A 23781-nucleotide genomic window follows, 5' to 3' on the forward strand; every position below is an offset into this window, starting at 1 on the left:
ATTTAGTCCTGTTTGGTGTTTGTTTGTTTGTTTTTCATTTTGCTCAAAATCAATCTATCTATAGCTGATTTTTCACCTAGCTTTCACAGTTCAACCGTGAGTGACCCTTGGTTAATTTTAACTCTGATTCATATGTGTTTGTTATATGAACCCTGCCTGTTTGTTATTTTATGGTCAGTGCACTATGTGAACCCAGAAAATGGGTTAATTCCAGGCTGAAAGTTGTGCAGATTTAGGCTGTCTCTTTTAAATGTTTACTTGCAATTCAGAAACAGCCACTTCAACATATCAGTAAAACTCTACATTAAACTACAAAATGCTCAAGAGAGCCATAAACTTTAATTAGGAGGTCAGTCAGCTAAATGTTTATAATTAATCAGTGAAATTCAGTTTTAATTGGAGAGGTGAGCATTTATAGGCACATTTGTTTATTGTTTAAGGCTATTTACATTCTTTATTACTACTATTCTACTGTTTAAAGGGATTTAGAAAAGAATCCAAAGGAATACATGGAATCTTCTTGTATTCCTTATTCTTGGCAAGTGCTACATTGCCTGAGAATAAGAGCGTGATTGCAGAGATCTGGGCTGGAAAGAAAAAATGGATTCAGAGCAGACATGGCCATGCATATAGCCCCTAATGAAAACATGTTAAAGCAGCTCTGCCTTTTCTTTGGTCCATGTAGCAACCCTGCACTGCTGCTATGCATTTCCAATATTTTTTATTTAAGGTGTCTCCAACACACAAGTGTTTTCCCTTTTAGGTACTTCACAACAACCAATAGCTTTGGTTATTAAAGAACATAACACTTCATTCTTTTTACCCAAAAGATATTCATACTGAGTTTTATAACTGGTTGTCTGAAATCAACTAAAATTTGTTTCCTGTACAGGCAGTCTTCACTTTAAAGCCTAATTGGGATGACAACTCCATCACTAAGCAGCACAATCTTTAAGTGAGTTATCATGTGCCTATGACAGACTTATGACCTCACATCCATTATGGTTATTAAGTAAGGCATTATGTGACCATAACTTGCTATCTTACTGCTGGATTCTCCATTGACTCTGCTTGCTGAAAGCTGGATGTAAAGCAACCTATGGTGATCACATCATTGTGAAACAATGATGATCATAAACACCTGCCCTAGCACCCAAATTAGTCATGTGACCTCAGGGACGCTGCAAAGATTAAAAGTGTGAAGACCAGTCAAAAAGCTACTCTTTCAGTCATAACTTTGAACACTTGCTAAACGGGGCAGTTTTTAAGCAAGGATTGAGAATTTATATTACTATTCAACATTCATACCATGATTCAGACAAAATGTTATAACAAATTAAGTATAAAAGAGAAATGCAATGCAATTAGCTCATCTGTAACAAACAGTCACCCCTAGATTGTAAAATAGAGTATGTTAATTGAAACTACATACAGATAAACATATCTGGTCGTATGGCTACCTAAATGCGTCTTTCATTTTACTTTTGCTGTTGGCTAACAAATGCCTTACCAGCTACAATTCATCATCTTCTTTCATTACATAAAATGTAAGAAGTTAGCATTGGAAGTCCCAAATACTGTTGTGACTTCACTAAGAAAACCCAGACACCTTTGAATAAGAAATATGGATCTTTTCATTCATCCAAGAAGGATCCAAAATAAAGAGAAAGCGAATGAAGTTGTTTTTCATACAGTAATTTTCCTGGAGTAAATAGCTTTAGAGTGATAGTCTTTTGTGCAGCATGAAATATAATAATTTATATAACAAAAAGGGTGCTTTTTTTTTTGAAAATAAGCATAATTTTTTAAAGGGAAATCATAAGTAAAAATGTATAATCCACATTTTTTAAGTAACTGTAATCCTCTAAAGCATGGTGAAAAACACATGTTTTCCCCCCCCATCCTACATCATTTCGAAGATTACAGTATTAAAATCCAGCAACAAAATGTCGAAATTAAACAGCTATTTCCTACTACCCTCAATGAAAAGTGAATGGAAAATAAGCTTAAGATTCATCTAAAGTAATTCCCCAGCCCCTTCTCTTCAAGATTGTTTTCTGGTATCTTCATGGCATCATCATCAACCCAACACACCTAACCTAATCTGATAAACAAATAAACAAATCTGCTTGCTTTAGAATAAAGAATCATTTCTATAAAGATCAATTAGACAACCTGAAAATAATGGGGCATATAAATTATTTCAGATAAAGACTGGCCAAATCCCACATCCACTCTATCTCTTTAATTAAAAGGTGAATGTATGCATAAACCATCTCTCTCTACTTTTCTTAATATTGTAACTGTCTGCAAATTTTGGCATAGATCTGATGGGATTATTGAGAAAGTGATATGATTTTTAAGAGAAGAATTACATATAATTCAACAAGGTGGCCAAATGCTGATCATGATTCTTGTTCTATTTCTATTTTTTAAAGAAAAGCCAAATCACCATTCCATGTAGCTGGTTTGGCAGAGTTTGGCAGTTCTCCTGCCATTCACTTTGAAAATCTGCTCAGAATTCCTCTGGGCAATGTTTTGTCTGCTTGGAGCAGTGACTAAGCTTTATTTTTTGAAAATTAAATTGGTAAGGGATTGAGTGTATGTTTCCAGGTAACAAGCCATGGGATGACTTGCAATATTTTCTATAATCCTATCCAAAGGATAATCATTCTATCTCTAGGGTTTGGGTGAAGTTTTCACAACCCCAGGAAACGTAGGGTCTTCACCATGTCCATAACTCATGTGGTAGCCAAAATGCCAGCAAAATACAGAAAAAAGTAACCATACAATTAACTTTAGAATAGCAGTCCCTACTTCAATATAGAATGCCAAATATGAGCTGCTGATAATTCATTGAGGAAAGTTTATTGGAGTTAATCTACTCCACATCATAGAACAGATGAGATGGCTAGCACAGGAAGGAAGGAAGGAAGGGTAGGGAAGGGAAGGGAAGGGAAGAGAAAGAAGGAAGGAAGGAAGGAAGGAAGGAAGGAAGGAAGGAAGGAAGGAAGGAAGGAAGGAAGGAAGGAATCTAATTCAGGACTAGATTTCCTGAATTACTAGAGTAGATGATGGGGCTTTCAATCTCCTATAAACTTGGCTGTTCTGTTATTATATAGATCTTTTCATTACATAGAAACAAATCAGAGATGCCTACCTACCCTAAAACAATGAGGATGAAAAGTTCCCATCCATGGGTAATCCCTAATCCCTACAAAATATGAACATCATGTCATTCCTCTTCCTTTTCTATAGCTTTCTAGGAATCTGTCATTTCATATCATAAATAACAGTTTGCTGAGCTACTTAAGTACTGTTTGACTTTGGAGAATTATTATGGTGGGATACTTGCATTTTGTATTATAGGTAACTGACACTTTTGAAGTCCAGTAGATCTCTAATATGGGTTATGGTCAGGGGTTTAACACATCTACATCTCCTCAATAAATACACCAAAGAAAAACAAATCAAAGCTAGAACCAAGAAATGCCTTTACAAGGAATATTGTCCTAGTTTTGGAGCTTGTCATGAAGCAGTTCTTTCAGGCAAAGCTTAGCTACCTCACAAATGGCTGTTTGTTTGTAAACTTATTTTTGTGCTTTAAAGGAAAACATATGGTTTCTTCATATGGTTTGTCTTCTATGTAGTTCTACTCTGCTTATAGTTCTTGCCAAACTTGTGCTGATGTTGCTGATTACTATAAATATCACTGTTTATGTTGGCAAATCATTGCAAATCTAATGCTGTAGAAATCACAACATAATCCTTTCCCACAAATTTGTAGGTTACCTCTTTACTAATGTGAATCTTCATCCAATTATTCATACATTATTATTATTTTTGTTTAAGAAAGGAGGGATATTTTCTCCAGTGTTTGTATTGGTAATTTCACTGATCTTGTTTAGGGGTAAAAGTGATGCTTCTGAAAAACCAATAGTAGTTACAATTCCCCCATCTTCCTACACTTAAAAATATGAGGCTCTTTTACTTGCTCGCTGTAATTGTTTCATTATTTTGTTGTGGCTTTAGCACTGGATAAAGTTATTGTTGGCGAACTTGAATATGTTGTCCTTTTTGGAAGTTGATAAATATATCCGCATGTGGGCCATCCTGATTAATTTTAACAGCATATGTGCAAACGGGATATCCCTTCTTACACCTAAGAAACAAACTATGGTTTACAAAATACAGTGGATCGGTTCCATACTACTAAAACATGATGGCTTAGGGCTATGCCTTAGTAAGGAAAATACCTGGCAAGAGTTCTGTATGGTTTGAGTGGTATTAATTTTAACAATACATGTTGCAGTTTGCAATATGAATGTAAAGTGACCAATTAAAGCCCTTAAGAATAACAGGGAAGTCAGGCACATGACAAGCAGTTAACAATACAAACTTTTTTTTCCTGCATTTGCCAACCTTTGTGTATACCTGATGTTTCTTTTTTCATAGGAATGACGGGATCTGTTCTTTGTGGTTGATTAAATTGCTTATGCCCCTACTGAGAGTGTTAATAGAATTTTTGTGCAATTCCAAAGTGGCTGTAAATTGCAACACATTCATGCAACGCCACAGGTTGCACTTGGATAAATGAAGCCTATAAACAAGACACAGGAGATCTGTATTATAGCTTTTAGAGAATTGGAAAAAGCTGGTTGTTATGGTCTAGAGAGAGAAAAAAAATGGAGTGAAATTTCATATTCATAGCACAAACCAAAAGGCCATAAAGCAGTACTAACTGGATTTTCATAGAAGCAGATTTCTCTATTATAAATTCAAGGCTGGAGAAAATGTGGCTGTTATTCAGAGCAATTCTAACTAATTCTACTTTTCTTTCCAGGATTTACCATTTGTAGGATTTTGAACTGAAACATGGACAGTAGATGCTGTTTGTCTCTTTTTTTTCCCCTGCTTTATTGCTAAACACTTTATTTCTTCTTAGGAAAAGATGGAACATTTTTGGTTATTGACAATACTTTTGATCACTTTGGTTTTTTAAAAAATCAAAATTGACTAGAGGTAGGCTTTCTTTGCAGGGATCATTCTTCCTTTCTACTACTGACAAGAAACAGAAGACTCAACTCTTTCATTTCAGAAAATAGAACCTAAACCTTTCCAATTCCCTTGTTAAGCTCTTGAAGTTGCATGAAAGGTGTCCTTTCATATCTTTAAAAGATCCTCATGGTTTTCAGGAATCATTACTTCTCCAACTGTTTCGTGAACCTTTTCTTCAGTTGCATGGTTGCATGAGCAGATGGCCTGCTGCCTTCCTGTTTTGTCTTGTCATTCATTGTCCTGTGGTTTCATGTAAGGGAAAAGTTTCACATTTGTTATCTCTACCTGGGAAAAACAGCAGGGGCCATTCAAATGAAAAAGTTCATATCCAGAAGAAAAAAAAAATCCAAACATACCATTTAGAAGATAGGGCTCTTTTCATAGCAAGAATAGAATCCCATCAACTTTTACATTGACGGTTTTTTTGGGGAAAAAAAAATTAAAGTGTCTATGGCCCTTTTTTGTTAAATTGTTTTCTTACTTTTTCCTAGAATTCGCCCGGTGGTATTACCTGTCTCAGAGAGGTAAAATTTAAATCAATTTGACTAACTTTCAAAATAATTTTCCCCCTTTTTATTCTAATATGATATAAATGGTTGTTGCGATTTCCCACCACCAAGGTTCTGTTTAAACTGGAAAAGTAGGGTGGGACTTGGAAGTTACAGGTACAAACCATGCTTCTGATCTGTTGCAGAGTGCATATGCAGATAAATTAAGAAGAAGTTGACAAGGAATAACTAATAATGAGCTCTTGCAAATATTCCTAACAAAGAAAACCAACTAACACTTTAGCATCAATCAACTGAGTTCTTCCACCATCTTCCTCAGTCTTATTATTAAGACCAAGGCACTTTTCACAGATTTCTAATAAGTCTACGGATTTGGAGTATGGTCCTCATACAAAGCAGATTACTGAGATATAAAATCATGAAGTGTTCCAGTTGTAGATATATATCATTCATGCAAGTATTTGAGGTAAAACTATGTATGGTTACAGCAAGCAAGCAAGCAAGCTCTTCTTTAAGTGTTTCTACAAGCAGGGAAGACCCTGTTCTGGTCCAAGAGGTGATCTCATTGCTTTCTCACCACTATCTACAATCTAGTGGTGGCTTGTTGCAATTAGCCGAAAGTTATGGCTGTACTGCAATCAACAGAAGCAATATTTTTTTATTCCTGCACTCCTTTGGATCAGAAGAAAACCCTTGGCAATCATGTGTCTCCAACCTTTGATTTGCAACTGAAGATCTTTGTTCCCTATCATGTCCCCAGTCTCCCAGCTTTTCAATATGGAGGAACATGGATTGCAGCCATAGAGGGTAAGGTGGTATGGGTCTACACATGTGTTGGACTTTAAAGTGCGTTTCTGAAAGCTAGTAAACCAACCAGATCTTTGTGTGGTACGGCTCGCTATTACAATCCAAATTAATATGTCCTGATGAAGTTACTATTATGTAGACTGTTAACTATGCTTATATATTCATAAGTATTCAGGGGCATTAAAAAGTTACTTTGAATCAGGTTATTTAACCAGTGAACTAGAAATCATTGAAGTAAATGCAGATGATTAAAAAAGTTCTCTGGAAACATGATACTGGGGTCATGACCCAGAAATGAAAAAAAGGTCTTTGAAGTTCAAGAACAATAAGCATAATATGAAATAATATATTGTTTCAGTGAATTTTCTTCTGTAGCTATTAAATCTGCCAAAGAGACCAGCTATAGCTTAGAAATGAAAGTAACTTTTTCTTAATTAAAATTTTAAACAAGCTTTGAGTAGCTATAGATGTTAGAACAAGCTTTTAAGCCAGGAAAATCTTAAAACCAATCATTTTAAGTCACTGCCAAATGGGAAATAATTCCAAGTTTATTCTTAACTTGTATCTAATAATATTTTTATATAAATTTCACATATAATATCAAATCTTTCTTTTATAATGATAAATTCATCCCGTTCCTACAATTCATAGCAATTTTATAAGTAAAGATGATGATTTCACATGTTTGTTCATGTAATCATTTTCTTTTCTTACCTAAGTAGAAATTTCATTTATATATCCTCTTAAATGTTGAGAAATAAATCATCTTTCCTTTAAATTAAAAAAAATGATGTGAAAAGCTTCTGGCTAATTAGATAGGAAATCTAAACATTCTCATCAGATATAAAAAATTATTTCTGCCACATCTACATTGCACACTTAAACTACTTTTGTTTTAATTTTGTAAATTGAATGTATATATACTCTAGAAAGTACCAAAATCAGATACACACACATCACGTAATCAGCTTTAAAATAAAATTTCCTTTCTTAATGCCATGTTGGCCTTTGTTGTCTCCTAAAGCAGGGGTTTTCAAAGTTATCCAAATTGGAGAACCTGTTACTTAATTTTTTTTTAAAAAAAACACAATGAAGAACTCTACCTTAGAAAAATTGCTATAGTTTTCCTTGGCTGAACTTAAGTGCAGCCTATGCTATAACCAGAAATCCTATAACAGCATAATATTTATAGCACTTTTGTTGAAAATTGAGATTTGCTGAATTGAAACCAGAATATTTTAATTACTATTTTTCTTCCCCTGAGGTAGTTACTTTTCTCTGGCCTCCTATCTTCATGTATAATGTAAGTCCTGGATTGCACCATTTCATTATCTTTCCAGGCACTTCAAGTAGAAGGGTTTTATCCTCAACTCCCAAATAGCCCAAATAAAATATGGGTTAAATGATGCATAATTTGATTTATTTTCAAAAAGCTTAAGAAAAAAGGATAATACCTGGAGGGGGGGAGCCAATAATAAAAATAGAAAAGCCTGTCAGGTTTACTTACTAGGTAGGTGTTACAGTTATGGTGCCATTGTAACATAATTCAAAAATCTAGTTCTGGAAGACCTTAATGAACTTAATAAACATTGATTCAGTGGCGAGGCATTTCTCTCTCTGCAAAATAGCAATTGAACTGCTGGGGTTATCCTGTAACAAAGTAAAGTACACCAGCTGAAACTGATAAGAACATTCAAGGTGACATAACAGGGAAAGAATAAAGACTATTTAAAATGACAAGAAGAAAGCATGACTGGAGGTTGCATTTACAATGAATACAGAGCAATGTTACCCATTCTTGCCCTCCAAAAATGACTGTTGCCTCTTCTTGTGATGGGGCTTTCAAGTAGGATGAATAAAGTGTGAATGCTCCCAAAAAGGATAATATCCAATTCAGAACTAGTTTGAACAAAATGGTTCCTAAAGAGTATCTTAGAATAGAATAATTTATTGGCCAGGTGATTGGACACCCATTGAATTTGTCTCCAATGGATAAGCTCTCAGAGTACATACAAACAACAAAGTAATATAATCATGTTATATAATATAATATAGTAATCCGTAATTATAGTACTATAATCATGTAATATAATAATATTAAGCTACGACATATAAAGTTCTATCAGAATAAAATGTAGGATCTTGTTTTAATGTATATTGGTAGATCATTTATTAATCAGTGACTGTGGGAGATAAAAACAAAACAAAAATCCATACAAAATAAACAAAGTTAAAAAGATGTGAAGAACGTTCTCAAGCACCAAACACCATAAGATTGCCTCCCATTCTAGGATCTCCATGCTAGTTGGCAGACCCAGGTCTTAACACACTTCTGGAAAGCCAACAGAGTGGGTGCCAACTTCACCTCAGGGGAAAGTTGTTCAGTAGGGCAATGACAGAGAAGCCTCTTTTTTTTTGGACCTTGCCTGTCAAAATTCTTTAATCAATGGGGTCCACAACATGCTCATTCTGTCTGACCAGGAGGGACAGGTTGATGTAACTGGGATAAATGATTACTAGTTTCAGATATTGTTATCAAGCAATGCCTCAGCAGCAATTTCAGTCCATTTCCTAAAAGCTTTTTGACTACTATGGAGGCATACATCTTGGGCATAAAAGCTTGTCAGCAGGATAAACTGTTAGACTTGCCTCTTTCACAGCGGCCATTGTGTTTAGCATCATACCTTTAGACTCCTGTTAATGGATCTTCAGACCATTCTGGGTGCATTAAGTTTAAACCACTTACGGATAGCCAGAATGGGAACTGAGCATTTTTTTCAGTGACAGAGTATAAGAATAAAGTTTATCAGTAAGTGTTGCATACCAATCAAATATCTTTAACTTCTGCCAAGTGAAGTCAAATGCCATCTAACTGATAACAATTCATTTAAAAAAAAACTTTTACAACATACTTCTGTCCTGAATGTTTATTAAAACAATCCCAAAGTGGTGCCAATTTAATAAAAATAATTCATAATAAATTAAAAACAATTAATGGTTCTGTCAAATGCAGTTTAAATTCATTATTTATTTGTAACTTCTAACAAGGATTAATCTAGTACCTGACTTTAGAAACAAACCTCTCTTGTCTGAGGTTTGTGAGAAAGTAATATGCTCTTTGTGATAATTATTTATGTCTCATTTGTGAATTATTTGAGTAATTCCATGGTCTTTAAAATGTTCACAGTTTTTTGTTCACAGTTCATGATTGTTATTATACTGGAATAAATTCTTCATTTCTCATTTAAAAATAGGAGACAAGTTTGTGTTAGTTTGTTTATGTTGTGATGTATTGTTCATATAAATGCAATAATTTCAATAAAGTTACAATTTTAATATAAAGAAATTTTGTCATTTTTAATATCTTCACCCGATAGTTTATTTTAATAAGGTATTTTTCTCTCTCAAACACTATATGAATAGATATGTGCATGGCCAATTTTACTACATCAAGTGTAGTATGTGATATTTAAAGGAAAATATAACAAATATCTATTTAGATTCCATCTTTCTTCCAAGTATAAGAGCCGCAGTAGCGCAGTGGTTAGAGTGCAGTACTGCAGGCTACTTCTTCTGATCACCAACTGCCAGGAGTTTGGCAGATTGAATCTCACCAGGCTCAAGGTTGACTCAGCCTTCCATCCTTCTGAGGTGGGTAAAATGAGGACCCAGATTGTTGGGGGCAATAGGCTGACTCTGTAAACCGCTTAGAGAGGCTATAAAGCACTGTGAAGTGGTATATAAGTCTAAGTGCTATTGCTATTGCTACTCATGATGGTGTACATAATACTCATTTTACATTTTTTTTCCACAAGAAGAATTCCTTGACAATTCCTTGGGCTGAAAGCAAAAGACCAGTCCTAAGATTACAGTATTAATGGGTAGGAGTACACTTCACCTTGGAACTCCTCAGCCTAACACCTTAACCACTACACAACACTGGCTCTTGTTTCAAACTGTACACAAAAATATAAATCAAGCAGTTTCCCTCATAGGCAGCCCCATTAAATACTTTGCTCATGGTAGCCAGAAATCAAGTATCCAAGAGAGCATGCAGCTAGAATATCAAGCACAATAGCCAGCTACTACTGAGAGTTCTAGAACTTCCCAAACCTTTAAGACCATTTCACTGGGAAAACAGGTCTCCATCCAGAATAGGCTTGTTATCAATTCTTAGTTCAATTCATTTGTTGCTTATTGAAAACTTTTTTAATGTAGGTATAGTTTAATTTTTGACACAGAGAATCCATGAATCACTGAGATTCCAGCAAATTAAAATAAATAAATAAAGGTTATCATCCATAAATGATGATATGGAGTGCCAAATTCTCACGGAAAATTTCCCAGTGATTTCATATAGCTAAATGGCATAGAAAATAAGGTGTAATCAGACTGTCACGTAGAATTAATCAGCTAGAGATTTCGATCTGGCAGAACCCAGGAAGAGTCTTTTTAGCCATGGCACCTGCTTTCTGGAATATCATCTGTCTTGAAATGAGACTTGCCCTGACCTTGCTGGTGTTTTCCAAGATATTAAAAAAAAAACCTTGCTATCAAGCCTAGACTGTCAGGCCCTGATAGTCTGGGTGAGCTCATCTTATGACACATTTTAATATAGGTCCTTGTGAATATTCTTGGCAGCTATTCTATGCAATAGGTGTTGTTTTTTTTAAAAAAACTGTGGTTCTTTTATCCTGTTTTTTATTTTACTTTTAATGGTTAACCTTCCAAACTTATGTATTTGAGATAGGTGGCCATATAAATTTATTAAATAAATAGACAATGAATATTGTCAATTATAGGAATCTTTCTTATATCATCAGGCTACACTAAACGACAGGAATGCGAGTCACAATAATAGCAAGAGGCTATAGTAATCCCACTGGAAATATCTACAGATTATATATGATCTGTAGTTGTTGGCTGTGCCTATATTGTAGAAAACAGCAGGTGTCAAAACATTTTAATGTGCTGGTTCCAGTTATTGCTTTGGGTAGCAACTTGGAAATGTGAAGTGCCATCACTTATTTCCAGGGGCTACCTCATCTGTTCTCTACCCCATGATAGCAGGGTGTGAGAGAGAAAGGGCTCTCGCCACCTGTGCTGCCTTGACATGTGTTGCCAAGTGTGGTGTCAGATCTGCTCTGAAAGCATGGCTTGTGGAATATCAGAATGCAGACATTGGCTCATACACCAGAACTTGGACATCGTTCACACACACACAAAAAAAAGTAGCCACAAAAAACTACATTTTGTTATGTAGCTGCTCATTTCTCATTTGAGAACACATTTTAACTCAGATGCATTTTATAGTACCCACCTATTCATTCACAGCAAGTGTGAAAATTTAACGCAAAATGTAACACTTCTTCTCCATTTCAGTCTGAATAAATGGCATGCTTTGATTGCTCGATTCTAATCATGGGAGTTATCCCGCCAAGTCTCAAATATGCTTATTAAGTAATACATGCCTTCTTAATTACTCATATACAAAGCATTAATGTTTAAATAATGAAAGACATGGATGTTGAGCCCATATTCTCTCTTATTTTTCTTATTTATACTGTATTTTTCAGAGTATAAGAGGCACCTTAGTTTTTGAGGAGGAAAATAAGAAAAAAGCTGATTGGCAGGTAGATCAGCCTCCCTGAATAGCCCCAATCAGCTGTTCCCAGAGGTGAATTTTAGCAACAGGTTCCTCGTTTCTCAGTTGTTAGCTCCGTGCCTTGGTTTTTTGTTTTTTTTTTTTTTGTTTTTTTGCTTTTTTTTCTGCCTCTGAAACTCCTTTTCAGAAAAAAAATTTTCCCTTCTCTGAAAGCCTCAGAAACAGCTTCAGAAAAAAAGTCTCTGAAGCTCTGTTTGGGGGCTTCTTTTCTGAAGCTTCATTTCTGGTGCTTTTTTCAGCCTCTGGGGCCACATTCAGAGTATAAGACGCACCCAGATTTTCACCCTCTTTTTTGGGGGGAAAAGATGCGTCTTATACTCCAAAAAATACGATAGTTCCTATTACAGCAATGTTCCCATTTCTTTCTCAAATGAATGCATTCACTTTCAATCCTTATTTCAATGTTTTTGTCTTTAACTCCCCGGGATTCATTTCGTCTCAAGCTTTCCCTGCTTTGACCAAACAGCTTAGTTTGTCATGGGAGCTGCGTCAGTTAAGAAATTCTAAACATTCTCAAGAATAATGACTTCAGTTTGGATTTTGAAACACTGCTTCTTCTAATATTGTGGAATAAAAGACATTCAGTAACTTGTTCTGGAATTTGCATACAAGGAAAAAGGACAGAACATAAGAAAACATAAGGGAGCTCTGGTGGTGCAGCAGACTAAAGCACTGTTATTAAGATCAGCTGCCTGCAATTACTGCAAGTTCAAATCTCGCCAGGCTCAAGGTTGACTCAGCCTTCCATCCTTTCTAAGGTAGGTAAAATGAGGACCCAGTTTGTGGGGGCAATAAGCTGACTTTGTATAAATATACAAAAGTATGAAGGCTATTGCTTAACGCATTGTAAGCCACCCTGAGTCTCCGGAGAAGGGTGGCATATAAATCAAATTAAAAAAAAAAACACATGTGCCTAGAATCTAACAACATATATTGTTGATGGGAGATAAAAAATTGTTCAGCTTGCATCTCCTTTTTGGGGGTGGAAGTCTCGAGAAGTGTGTTGAGTCCTGGCAAGTCACTGCCATTTTTCATGGCAAGATTTTAGAAGTGATTGACCCATGCCTTCTTCCTGAGTAAGAATTACTGGGCCAAAGTTATGCAGTTAGATCGATGCCTAAGGCCAGAGTAGAAGTTATGGTCTCCCAATTCCTAATTTGATGATACCATGACTATTATCTAGTCCAGGGATATCAAACTTGATTTCATCGAGGGCCGCATCAGGGTTGTGTTTGACCTTAGGGGGTCAGGGTGGACATGGCCAGCTCGACATCACTAGTGTCAGGGGCACCTGTGGTGGCCTGAGTGCTCTGCCAGCAATTTTCACCTTCAACAATCTCCTGCAACCCTCTGCCAGTGAAAATGGAGCTTGGCACGGCTGCACGCAGCCCTCCTGAGCTACATTTCTGCTGGCAGAGACACTGTGGGCCAGTCCTTCACTGTTTCCAGGGCAGCCCCGCAGGCCAAATCTAAGCACCCCATGGGACAGATCCAGCCCCCAGGCCTTGAGTTGACACCCCTGATCTAGTCTGATGATACCGTGGTATCTGATGATACCATGATACCAGAACATTCCATTTTGCAATTCAGTTTGCAAGTAAGAACAGATCTCTGACTAAGGCAGTCATACATGGACTGCAAACTCTGCATAATCCTTTAGATGGCAGCAAAGAGTTAGAATATTATATATTTCCTACCAGTACTGCCATTTAATGGCCATCTGGATTTTTTCCACCCAGATATGGCAGTTCCAAAACTGGCAAAATGAATTTCAGAATGAGGTTTGAAACTCAAAAGTTGCATAGAAAAGTAAGATTTAAAATGTCTTCCAAAGAGTATCCCTAAATACATGTATTGCATACAAAAATCTACCCAGATTTTTATGCTGGGTTAGTTAGTTTGAAAAAGTCAGAAACTGGTACAGAAAGTGATCAAACCAAATTTAATACAGAACAATAGAAAACTGAACAATGGGTAGTTCCATCCATTCTTAAAGCAGGTAAATTTAATAAATTTAATAAATGTGAAAATGAGTAAAGAAGACAGAATAGATAATCAAGTAACTTCACTTCCAAATTGCTGTCCATCAGCTGCAGACCATCGCTGTCCTCAAAGGAGTGGATACCCACAAATGAAGCTCAACTGCAAATTAGGAAAGTTCAAAGAAAAAAAAAGTTACTTAGAGTCAATTAAAGCTTGACAGAGAAAAAAGGGATAAAAGGGAAAACAAGAACACAGCATTAGTATAGATTAAAGCTTTTGAATGAACAAGATAGGCTTTTCCAATAAGCACTGGAGATAAGTTTCATCAGCTTTAAATGAGACCTGCTCGAATTTGTGAAATATCTGCATTGCATATTTATAAAAGACATTAGCATGATTAGGAAAGAACAAAAGCCTTGATGATTTGGCTGATAGTAATATGGCTCAGGGCCAGGGTATCTTTGAGACCGCCTTCTACCGCATAGCTCCCAGCGACCGGTAAGATCCCACAGAGTTGGTCTCCTCCGGGTCCCGTCAGCTAAACAGTGCCGGCTGGTGGGCCCGCGGGGGAGGGCCTTCTCTGTGGCTGCCCCAGCTCTCTGGAACCAGTTACCTCCTGAGATCCAGACAATCCCCACCCTATTGGCCTTCTGAAAAGCAGTGAAGACCTGGCTTTTCTGGCAGGCCATTGATCTCGCTGTTGCGATCTAGCAAGATCCGGCCATGAATGGTGTGAATAGGTTTTAATTGTTTTTAATGTTTTAATTTTTAATGTTTTTATATATGGTTTTTAAATGCATTGTAAGCCGCCTTGAGTCTTCGGAGAAAAGCAGCATACAAGTTGAACAAATAAATAAATTGAACAAATAAATATAGGAGGGGCACCCATGTTTTAAAAGAAATCACTTAATCAATGGTATTGATCTTTTGTGTTGGAAAAACTATTAGGAAAATGAGCACGCACATGCGCTCTTCTGCGCATGCGCAGAAGCATTTTGATGATGTCGGGGTTGGTGGGCGGAGCCTCTCACCGGTTTTATTACTGGTTCTATAGAACCGCTGCGAACCAGGGGCAACCCACCACTGGACCTCTTTAATGATCAAGAAGATCCCAAAATGTTCCTTAAACAAAATCCCTCGCATTCTAATCTTGAACATAACTGCAAACATTTACTGTCTTGGAGGGAGGGAGGGGGAGAGAGACAGAGATTTTCTCAAGGATTTTGTTTTAATATTTTAGGTAGGAAAATGGGTACCTTAAGGTTTTGACTTTATTCTACTGGACAGGTTATAAATTTTATAACCTGTCCTATACATACATACATACATACATACATACATACATACATACATACCAGTGGTGGGTTGCCCCCTGTTCGAACCAGTTCTATAGAACCAATAGTAAAACCGGTGGGAGGCTCCGCCCACCGACCTCGATGTCATCAAAATGCTTCTGCGCATGCACAGAAGCTTCTGCGCTTACGCAGAAGGGCGCATGCACAGCCCCATTACAAACTGGTAGTAAAGGTAAGTAAAACCCACTCCTGATACATACATACAGACAGACATACAGACAGACAGACAGACAGACAAATATATCTCACTCTCAAGTCACAATTGACATATAAATTACTAAATGTGAGCACACAGATGCCAGATGCCTATCATGCATACCTAAAACTAACTTCAATGATTGGAATCTATGAAGAAAAAGATACCTCATAAAAACGAATTGAATATGACAACAAATTTGGTGAGTGTCCATATGACTAACATTTCTCTGCCTAGAATGCATATAGATATCTTGTCCTACATCAAGTTCTTAACTCACTTCAGGAGCTGAGGATGCCAGGTGGTTGGTCATCACACAGGTAAGCAAGGGAGTTTCCAAATATAATCTCTATTGATCTTGGCATCCATTGCGATATCTGAATACAATCTTCCTATATTACTAATATTCATTATATTACTACAACCATTTTTCCGCCACTCCCCACAGTCAGGAGTGGTGTCTCCCATATGTAGGGAAAACATTCATCTTTTTTTTCAGTTAAGTTCTCTCTTGCATTCCATGCCAATGACTGCTATCACTGACCAAAGTCTGTTGTGCACCTTTTGCTTTCCTGATGCTTAGTTTAAATGCAACAATGCAAAGGGTGATTTCTAACAGTCTCCAATTGAAAGGGGGCTTTTCAGGAAGCTGCTGTTTGCTCATGTGTCTTTCCCTCTCTCCTTTTTTCCCTCACCTCTCTTAGTTTCTTAGGCTGCTGTCCCAGAAGTACAAGATCCATCCAGCTGCTCCTTTCATGAAACCTGGATAGGAGTCCATCCCATAACCAGCAGCAATGTATAGGATTCATTCTTGCTGGTTTTATTCCATGGGACTATGCTCTAGACAGATTCCTGTATCTTTGCAGGCTCCATGAAAAATAGTTAGGCAACAAGGGAAGTATTTCTAACAAGGAATTGAGGCCATTGAGAACACTCAATCTGGTATCCTATTGTTTGTCAAGCCACAGATGTTCTTCTGGAGAGACTAATTGGCAACCTTGCACATGTGCCTATCCATTTCAGGTTCTCCATTCCATTGTGTTCAATAAAAGTTCTTATTTTGCCACATGTATTTTTGTTGTTGTTGTTGTTGTTGCTAGATTGGGCTACATAGGGATCAACGCGATACATCCTAGCAGGGCCTGGAGTAAGCTGGCCTGTAAATGAGATTGTGAGGCAGGAGAGTTTCCTCAACCATCTCCCTGGCCTGTGGATGAGGATGTACAAAGAGGACAAGTTTTAGCGTCATGAGAGAGGAGGCAATCTTGTGGAAGGGAGGCTGAAATAATTAGCACATAGATAACATGAATTTAGGGAGAGGCTTTTCAGTGTCTCTTAGCTTTAAATGTGTTACTTCCTATATGAAGACATGGAGCAATTCCACTGAGCTAAGGTTATTTCTGCTGGTACTTTGTGCTCATAGCATCAGTGACATGGCTCAGCATGAAATAAACATCTATGCCAGTTTCAAAAATCCATTTTCAGTTTTGGGGTGTGTATGTATGTGTACGTATATGTACAGAAGGAAAGAGACATTTAGGAAAGAGCCTGAGACAATGTCCAGATATAATATGTCCACAGATATTATCTGTACTACAAATGATACTTTGTTCTGAGATACAATTTATTAACATTGGCAAGAGATCAATTCTCGCTCCTTGACTATGACTATCATTAAGTGTTGTACCTTATGATTCTTGATGAACGTATCTTTTCTTTTATGTACACTGAGAGCATATGCACCAAGACAAATTCCTTGTGTGTCCAATCACACTTGGCCAATAAAAAATTCTATTCTATTCTATTGCGTTTATCTCCATCTATGAAAACCACAAAAACAGTGTCTTCCTTGAATTTAAAACTCTATCAAAATATGAATAAAAGTGGAAAACCCGAGTCTGCAAACTGTACTGGGTAGCTGAAAATAAACAGCTAACTACTAATAATGCCTCACAAGAGCCAGTTTGGTGGAATGGTTAAAGCATCATGATAGAAACCAGGGGACTGTTAGTTCTAGTCCTGCCTTTAGCACAAAGCCGGATGGGTGATCTTGGGCCAATCGCTCTCACTAAGCCCTAGGAAAGAGTCAATGTTTCCAAAAAAAACCTTGCCAAGAATACCGCAGGGACATGTCCAGGCAGTTTGAGATTTGGCACAAATGAATGGAATGGAAAAAAAAAAATACCCCAGTCATCTATTTGCCTTTTCATTACAAAGATCCCCATTGAATACACAGACACTTGGAAAAACTGGATAATTGAAGAAGCATTCCAGAAGAGGACATACTATTCCAACATTATAAAAAAAAAAAAATACATGAAGACTTAGATTACCAGGAGTCAGTCTTAACTTGACGAAGGTTTCACCTTTCTTTCTTAAAGTTGGATTCAAAATGTAATTGTTCGTCCTGAAGAATGTATTGGGGAAATGTATGTAACAAAGTTCATTATTAGGGTAATTTATTTTAAAAAAAAACAATCTCAGAATCTGTGTTAACAACTATATAAATTGCCTACAGAATTGTGGATGTTAAGGAAAGTTGTAACTTTTACTGCAACTTTTTCGCCATTTTTAAAGCTTATGTATGTGAAAAAATCTGTAGATTAAATTGATATTTCTCTACATATTCATATAATCAAGTCAAGTTCATAGGTTCTAAAATGTTCTTCATTTTCATCCTTTCTGATTTCCAAGTGATGGATTGTATATAGCCATAGAATGCAATGAGGCACTTTGCTACAAGTCCCCAAGCTGAATGCAAACTTCTAATTGTAATTAGAAACACAGACAATCAAACATAGAAGACAATATCTAATTACATTGAAATTGCTCTCTGCTCATTATCTTAGGAAGTTGCTATTCCATCTATGGACAAGATATATGTGAATAGTAGCAGTGCTCAAAATTATTATACAGAAAAGCAAGACTTTGGGGAAAAGAAATGTTCTCCACAGTGTCACTGCCTGTCACTTTAAAGAAATATTTATATATTTAGCTTTCTAAACCACTGCAGTCATGTGACTCTCGGTAATATATAAAAGGAACAATATATAATACATATAATATATACAATATATAATCATAAAGTATAAATAATATACAACAAATATAAAAATTAAGAACAACTAACATGCATCAATATAAACGTATCCTTAGAATAAGCACTGATTTAACTTCTAGAATAGTAATTCAGCAATAACATCAAGGCTAATTAATGTAGCTTCTTTTGGGAAGGCTGATCTATAACATAGGCAAGATATACTTACTTCACAACCTATACATTTCAGGAACTTATTGCCTTTTTACTATTTCTTCACTTAGCAAGATAAAAACCATATTTTGGGGAAAATAATTCCAAAATAATTTACACTGGTTTTTGCTAACACTGTATTAGTTAGAATGTCGTCTCCAACTCTTTTGTTGCATAACAAAAGAAAAATGGATCTCCATGCCTGCTGAATGTAATAATTGTTCGTTCTGCTCTTAAATATATTATGTGGAAGTAATTTATATCTGTTAAGCAATACACATTGCCACATTAGTGTGTTAGAGGGGGATTTCACATCTTTTTGTCTACTCTGTTTTAGCACGTTGGGTCCTTGTTCTACCTGCAATTTGTGATATCGTTCTAAAAAAGTTGCTGCATGTTGGAAAATATTTTCAAATCAGTGAGCAGGAACTTGACTCTGATCTTCTGGTTGAATTTGAAACATGTTTCAAATGTCATTAAGGAATAGAGCATTACAACAGGAATGCAATAATAATAGTTTGTGTGATAATAACTCTTATAAAAAATGTGCAATATGCCTCTGCTTCTTGTGTTGATTTTACGTTAAATGGAACTGAATGAGTATACAGCTCAATGTGTAATTATGTCCAAATTAATTGGTTTTTGTTGAATTCCTTCCACTACTTCTCAAACAGTATGGTGTTCCAAATCAAACTCTGTCCTTGTTTTAGATAAAATTGAAGATGAATTGGAAATGACAACAGTATGTTATCGACCAGAAGGATTAGAACAACTTGAGGCACAAACCAATTTCACAAAGAAGGAACTTCAAGTGCTTTACAGAGGATTCAAAAATGTAAGATGGTAAAATATACTTATTATGAACTGACCAGTAAATCAGAACAGGAGAGGAAGTTTTTCTGAAGTCCTTCTTTAGGTCTAAGATCAGACAGATAAAAGGCTATTATGGCTATTTTTAATGTCATATTTAAAAGGAGGCCAGACTGAAAACTTGCCGCTCACCTGTTAAATGTAGCCTGTGTTGTAATTTTCTCATGTACATAGTGGATGAACTTAATAGCTCTGTAACCTGGCAATTTCAGCCAATCTCTTTATTGCTTCTTCATTGTGTCAAATTAGATTTTGGGACAGTCCATTGTTACTTTGGGATATCTTGGACATATTTTGTATTTCACAATTGTGGCCATTCAGGTCATATCTTTTTTTAAAAAAAAAAAAATCCAAGCATTTAGGAGCTAAACTTACCCGTACAAATTGTTTGACAATAACAGAATGAATGACCTAACAAAATAAGTATTTGTAAGCTCCAATTTTCACTGAAGTTCTCTTTTCCTTCCATAGTATTATGAAGATGCTTTTTTTCTTGGGGGTGGGAGGCAGATAGGATAGTATGATTACTTCAAAGATAAAATGTTAAATTTCTCCTCCCTCCCTCCCTCCTTTCCATTATTAATTAATGTGAGTCTTTAAGACGCAGCTTGAACAGTGAGCTATTGCTCTCCATAGTGATAATTCATTGTTCAAGCTGCATATTAAAAAGACTCATACTAATTAATAATTTGATTCTGCCACAATTATTCAAAACTTATTCAAAAGGTACAATTGTATTGTTTTCACTATGTATATTATTAAATGTAGTGGATTCAGATGGAGAGAATCCAATTTAGGAAGAAAAAAATGAATATATATGTTGTAATTTATCTTAGTCTAAAAGCCTACAGTTTGGGCAGCTATAAGTGTACACAGTGTGCTGGACTGTTGAGATTGAAAAGAAACATATGACTATCAGATCAAATTTCTACTTCAGCAATGAACCATAAGTATCATTCACTGAAATATATTAATTTCATAAAAAGAAAAATGTTTCATAACGTTAGTGCTTATTGATAAGGTGTGTGGAAGTAAAGTTTTTGCTTCATTAGTCATCCTGATTTCAATATTTCTAAGGGGGATGTATTTTGCTATGTTTGATCTCAATTATTTTGCCAAAACTTTTCAGGGTCAAGACAGATCCAAATCTTGGTGTATGGCAAACCAATAACATACTTAAACAATTCAACATCTTCAAATACAAATTGGCTAGGAAATTGCTTTTATTTGCTAGAGCAGAATTTGACAACTTGAATGAATATCTCCATGTATTAGATAGATTATTATTGAACCTATTATTTTCTTTTAAGAAATCAGCAATGTTCATATAACAAAAAATGTAAAACCTAGAGTGCCCTTGATTGGCTGGATTAAGGCCAATTGATGCCTTAAACTCAGCACATAGTGGTATCCCCCAATCCTTCCATTGCTTAAATGACAAGACATTAAGTCTAATTAAGTGCTGAAAAGTAAAATTGAGTGTCAGTGAAATAGTTAAAGACATGATAGCTAAGGGAAAAAATTCTTGGTGCCCCCACACCTTCTTTTGGTTCTTCATGATGTTTACACTCCATCAATTCATTGCCGACTCCCAGCAACCCCATGCATAGATTTTCTCCATGATGATCTGTCCCTAACCTGGTGCACTCTTCCAATGGTGTACTCAGTATCACTTTAACAGAATTCATCCATCTTACTGTTGAACATCCTTCTTCCACCTTTTCCAGCAATTACAGCCTTCCCCAGAGAGCTAGATCTTTACATAATGTGTGAGAAATAAAATAGTTTGAGCTTCAGGTGAGAATGCCCTAACTAAAAGCAAGCAAGGTATTTGAGAAATAGAAACAACAAAATATACTTTCGTGTAAATACTTTTTTTTTTTAATTTGATTTATATGCCGCCCTTCTCCGAAGACTCAGGGCGGCTTACAATGTGCTCAGCAATAGCCTTCATCCTTTTGTATATTTATACAAAGTCAGCTTATAGCCCCCACAAACTGGGTCCTCATTTCACCTACCTTAGAAAGGATGGAAGGCTGAGTCAACCTTGAGCCTTGGCGAGATTCGAACCCTGCAGTAATTGCAGGCAGCTGGTCTTAATAAGCTTAATAACAGGGTGCCTTAAACCCCTGTACTACCAAGACTCTCACTTACAGTGAGTCACGGGATTCCCTACTGGCAACCTGCAAGAGAGAACTCTGAACAAGCCCGCTCCTCATGTTATATATGTTGGCAATAACATTTAAATAGATAGGTAACTGGAAGATAAGGGGGGGGGAGGGTGGTAATGTAGTCAGCCAGTGCCATTTCCTCTGGAGTGCTTTGACAAGCTATGTGATTGACCTTACTGCTACCTTTTCACACCTTTCTCATGGCATCAATGTACACCATAATCATTGGTGTCTATTTGCTTTCTGTTGATCATTTCCACCCTAGGGTCACAGCACCAGGTGTTAGATTATGGGTTTACTTCTACCAAAAGCCATGATACATTTTTATACACTTACTATAATGTGGAATGCTCCATACTGCTGTGTTACTTTGCTTAATGGTTAATCAAAGACTGTTCTTGGCCCCTCAGGCTGGAGGCAAATATTTAGTAAGCATGAGAGGCAAACATCTAGGTATAGATACAATCCAAGTGCGTCCTGTTAGCTAAGGGAAGGCAGCATTCATCTCCCAAGAACAGTTTATAGCAAGGACTACATTTCAGGCACTAGGTGGAGCACAGTTGAAAATTAAGTCTCAAATATGCAAACCTAGGCTGTCCTGGAATGTTGGAAGCTGTGTTGGGTGTGTTCCTGTAAGTGTTACAGAAAGTGGGAATCCTGTCAGATAAAAAGTGATGAAGCAAGTTTTATTCCTGTTGGCAACAGTAAGGAGACTTATTCAGGGGAATACCTGATAGTGTCAGGGAAAACCTGATGTAGCTAACTACATTTTATTAGGAGGATAGTAAACAGTGTGGATAACTATGTGTATATGCAGCTAGGATGAAAGGCAGATACAAGTGAACTCAGATTAACACTGTCTCGGACAAAGAGCAGGCGGAATAGTATACAAAGAGGTGACATGGAGTATAATGTTAAATCTTGATTTCTCATGTAATAAAGGCAGGGTAAAAATCTCACAAATAAATAAATCTACTGTCTCCTTGTGGTCAGTATGTGATGAGGTACTAATAAGACAGTACGTTGGTGGATGTGAACTTCCAAAAGTTTTAATGCTGGTTTGCTTTTAGAGGAGACCTTAAATTCCGGAACCTCTGGGCATAGCTGACATGATCATTTCTGATTCCAATATCAAGAGTGATATGAATTATCCTGGCTAAGCCCAATTTTTCTCTATACAATCGAGCATTTTTTTTTGTCTCCACATGGATTAGGAAGGTAAAACTCTAATGTCAAGGGCCAAGAACACCAAGGACGTATGCATAACATGGTTGTTAGTGTTGACAGCGCTTGACTGATTAATCCTAGTTGAAGGCTGACTCTTTCTTGCGCTGAAATGCAAAAGATTTTGATATCTAGGTTACTTATCAAAATGTGTTTATAAAAAAAGTAATTGTACGATGGTATAATGTTGCATAGTATAAGAATGCACTGATTTTTTTTAAAAAAATACTTTTGTGGAGAAAACTTAAGCTAGCTTCTGGATATGTAAGAAAAAAGGGCTAAAAAGTAACTTGTTATTTTCCCATAAAGTTTCATACCCTAGCTGTGAAAATTCTCAATTTATGGAATTGCAGAGGAACATCGGAATACCCCAATTATCCCTGATATGCACAAATTTCTAGTTATATAGTTTAAAGGATTGTGCATAATTAATCAGACTGAATATTCATCAAAATTTTTAATGAACTAATTTTGTCATAGTTATGTAGAAATTACATGAAGGGGCATACCTGCTTGATTTCCCAAGGAATAAGTCTGAAGATTTAGCTGTATTAAGTTATTCTCTCTATTGCTAATGAGATCTCTTGAGCATTCTTGACTCTTGTGAAACAAAACTGTGACCATTTAAGTATAAATGAATTGGAACTAGTAGGCGCATTTGAAAGCAGTCCAAAGACTGAAAATTAAAAGTAC

The 23781-nt window shown here is 36.2% G+C and overlaps 1 protein-coding gene across 7 annotated transcripts in view; it reads left to right on the forward strand.

Annotated features, from left to right (window-relative positions):
* The window catches only part of KCNIP1 (potassium voltage-gated channel interacting protein 1), a 567622-nt gene that overhangs the window by 518865 nt on the left and 24976 nt on the right, over positions 1 to 23781 (forward strand). For 5 of the 7 annotated variants that reach the window (XM_034405930.3, XM_034405937.3, XM_034405950.3 and 2 more), the window contains exon 2: positions 19534 to 19658. In XM_034405930.3, the coding sequence (XP_034261821.1) occupies positions 19534 to 19658 (125 nt within the window). Of the gene's footprint in view, positions 1 to 5549; positions 5583 to 19533; positions 19659 to 23781 lie in introns of all 7 variants that reach the window. The other 2 variants (XM_034405923.3, XM_060688584.2) reach the window with 1 other exon arrangement.

The sequence above is a fragment of the Pantherophis guttatus genome, chromosome 2 (genome assembly GCF_059756535.1).
Source record: "Pantherophis guttatus breed Tessera chromosome 2, ASM5975653v1, whole genome shotgun sequence".
Taxonomy (NCBI): domain Eukaryota; kingdom Metazoa; phylum Chordata; class Lepidosauria; order Squamata; family Colubridae; genus Pantherophis; species Pantherophis guttatus.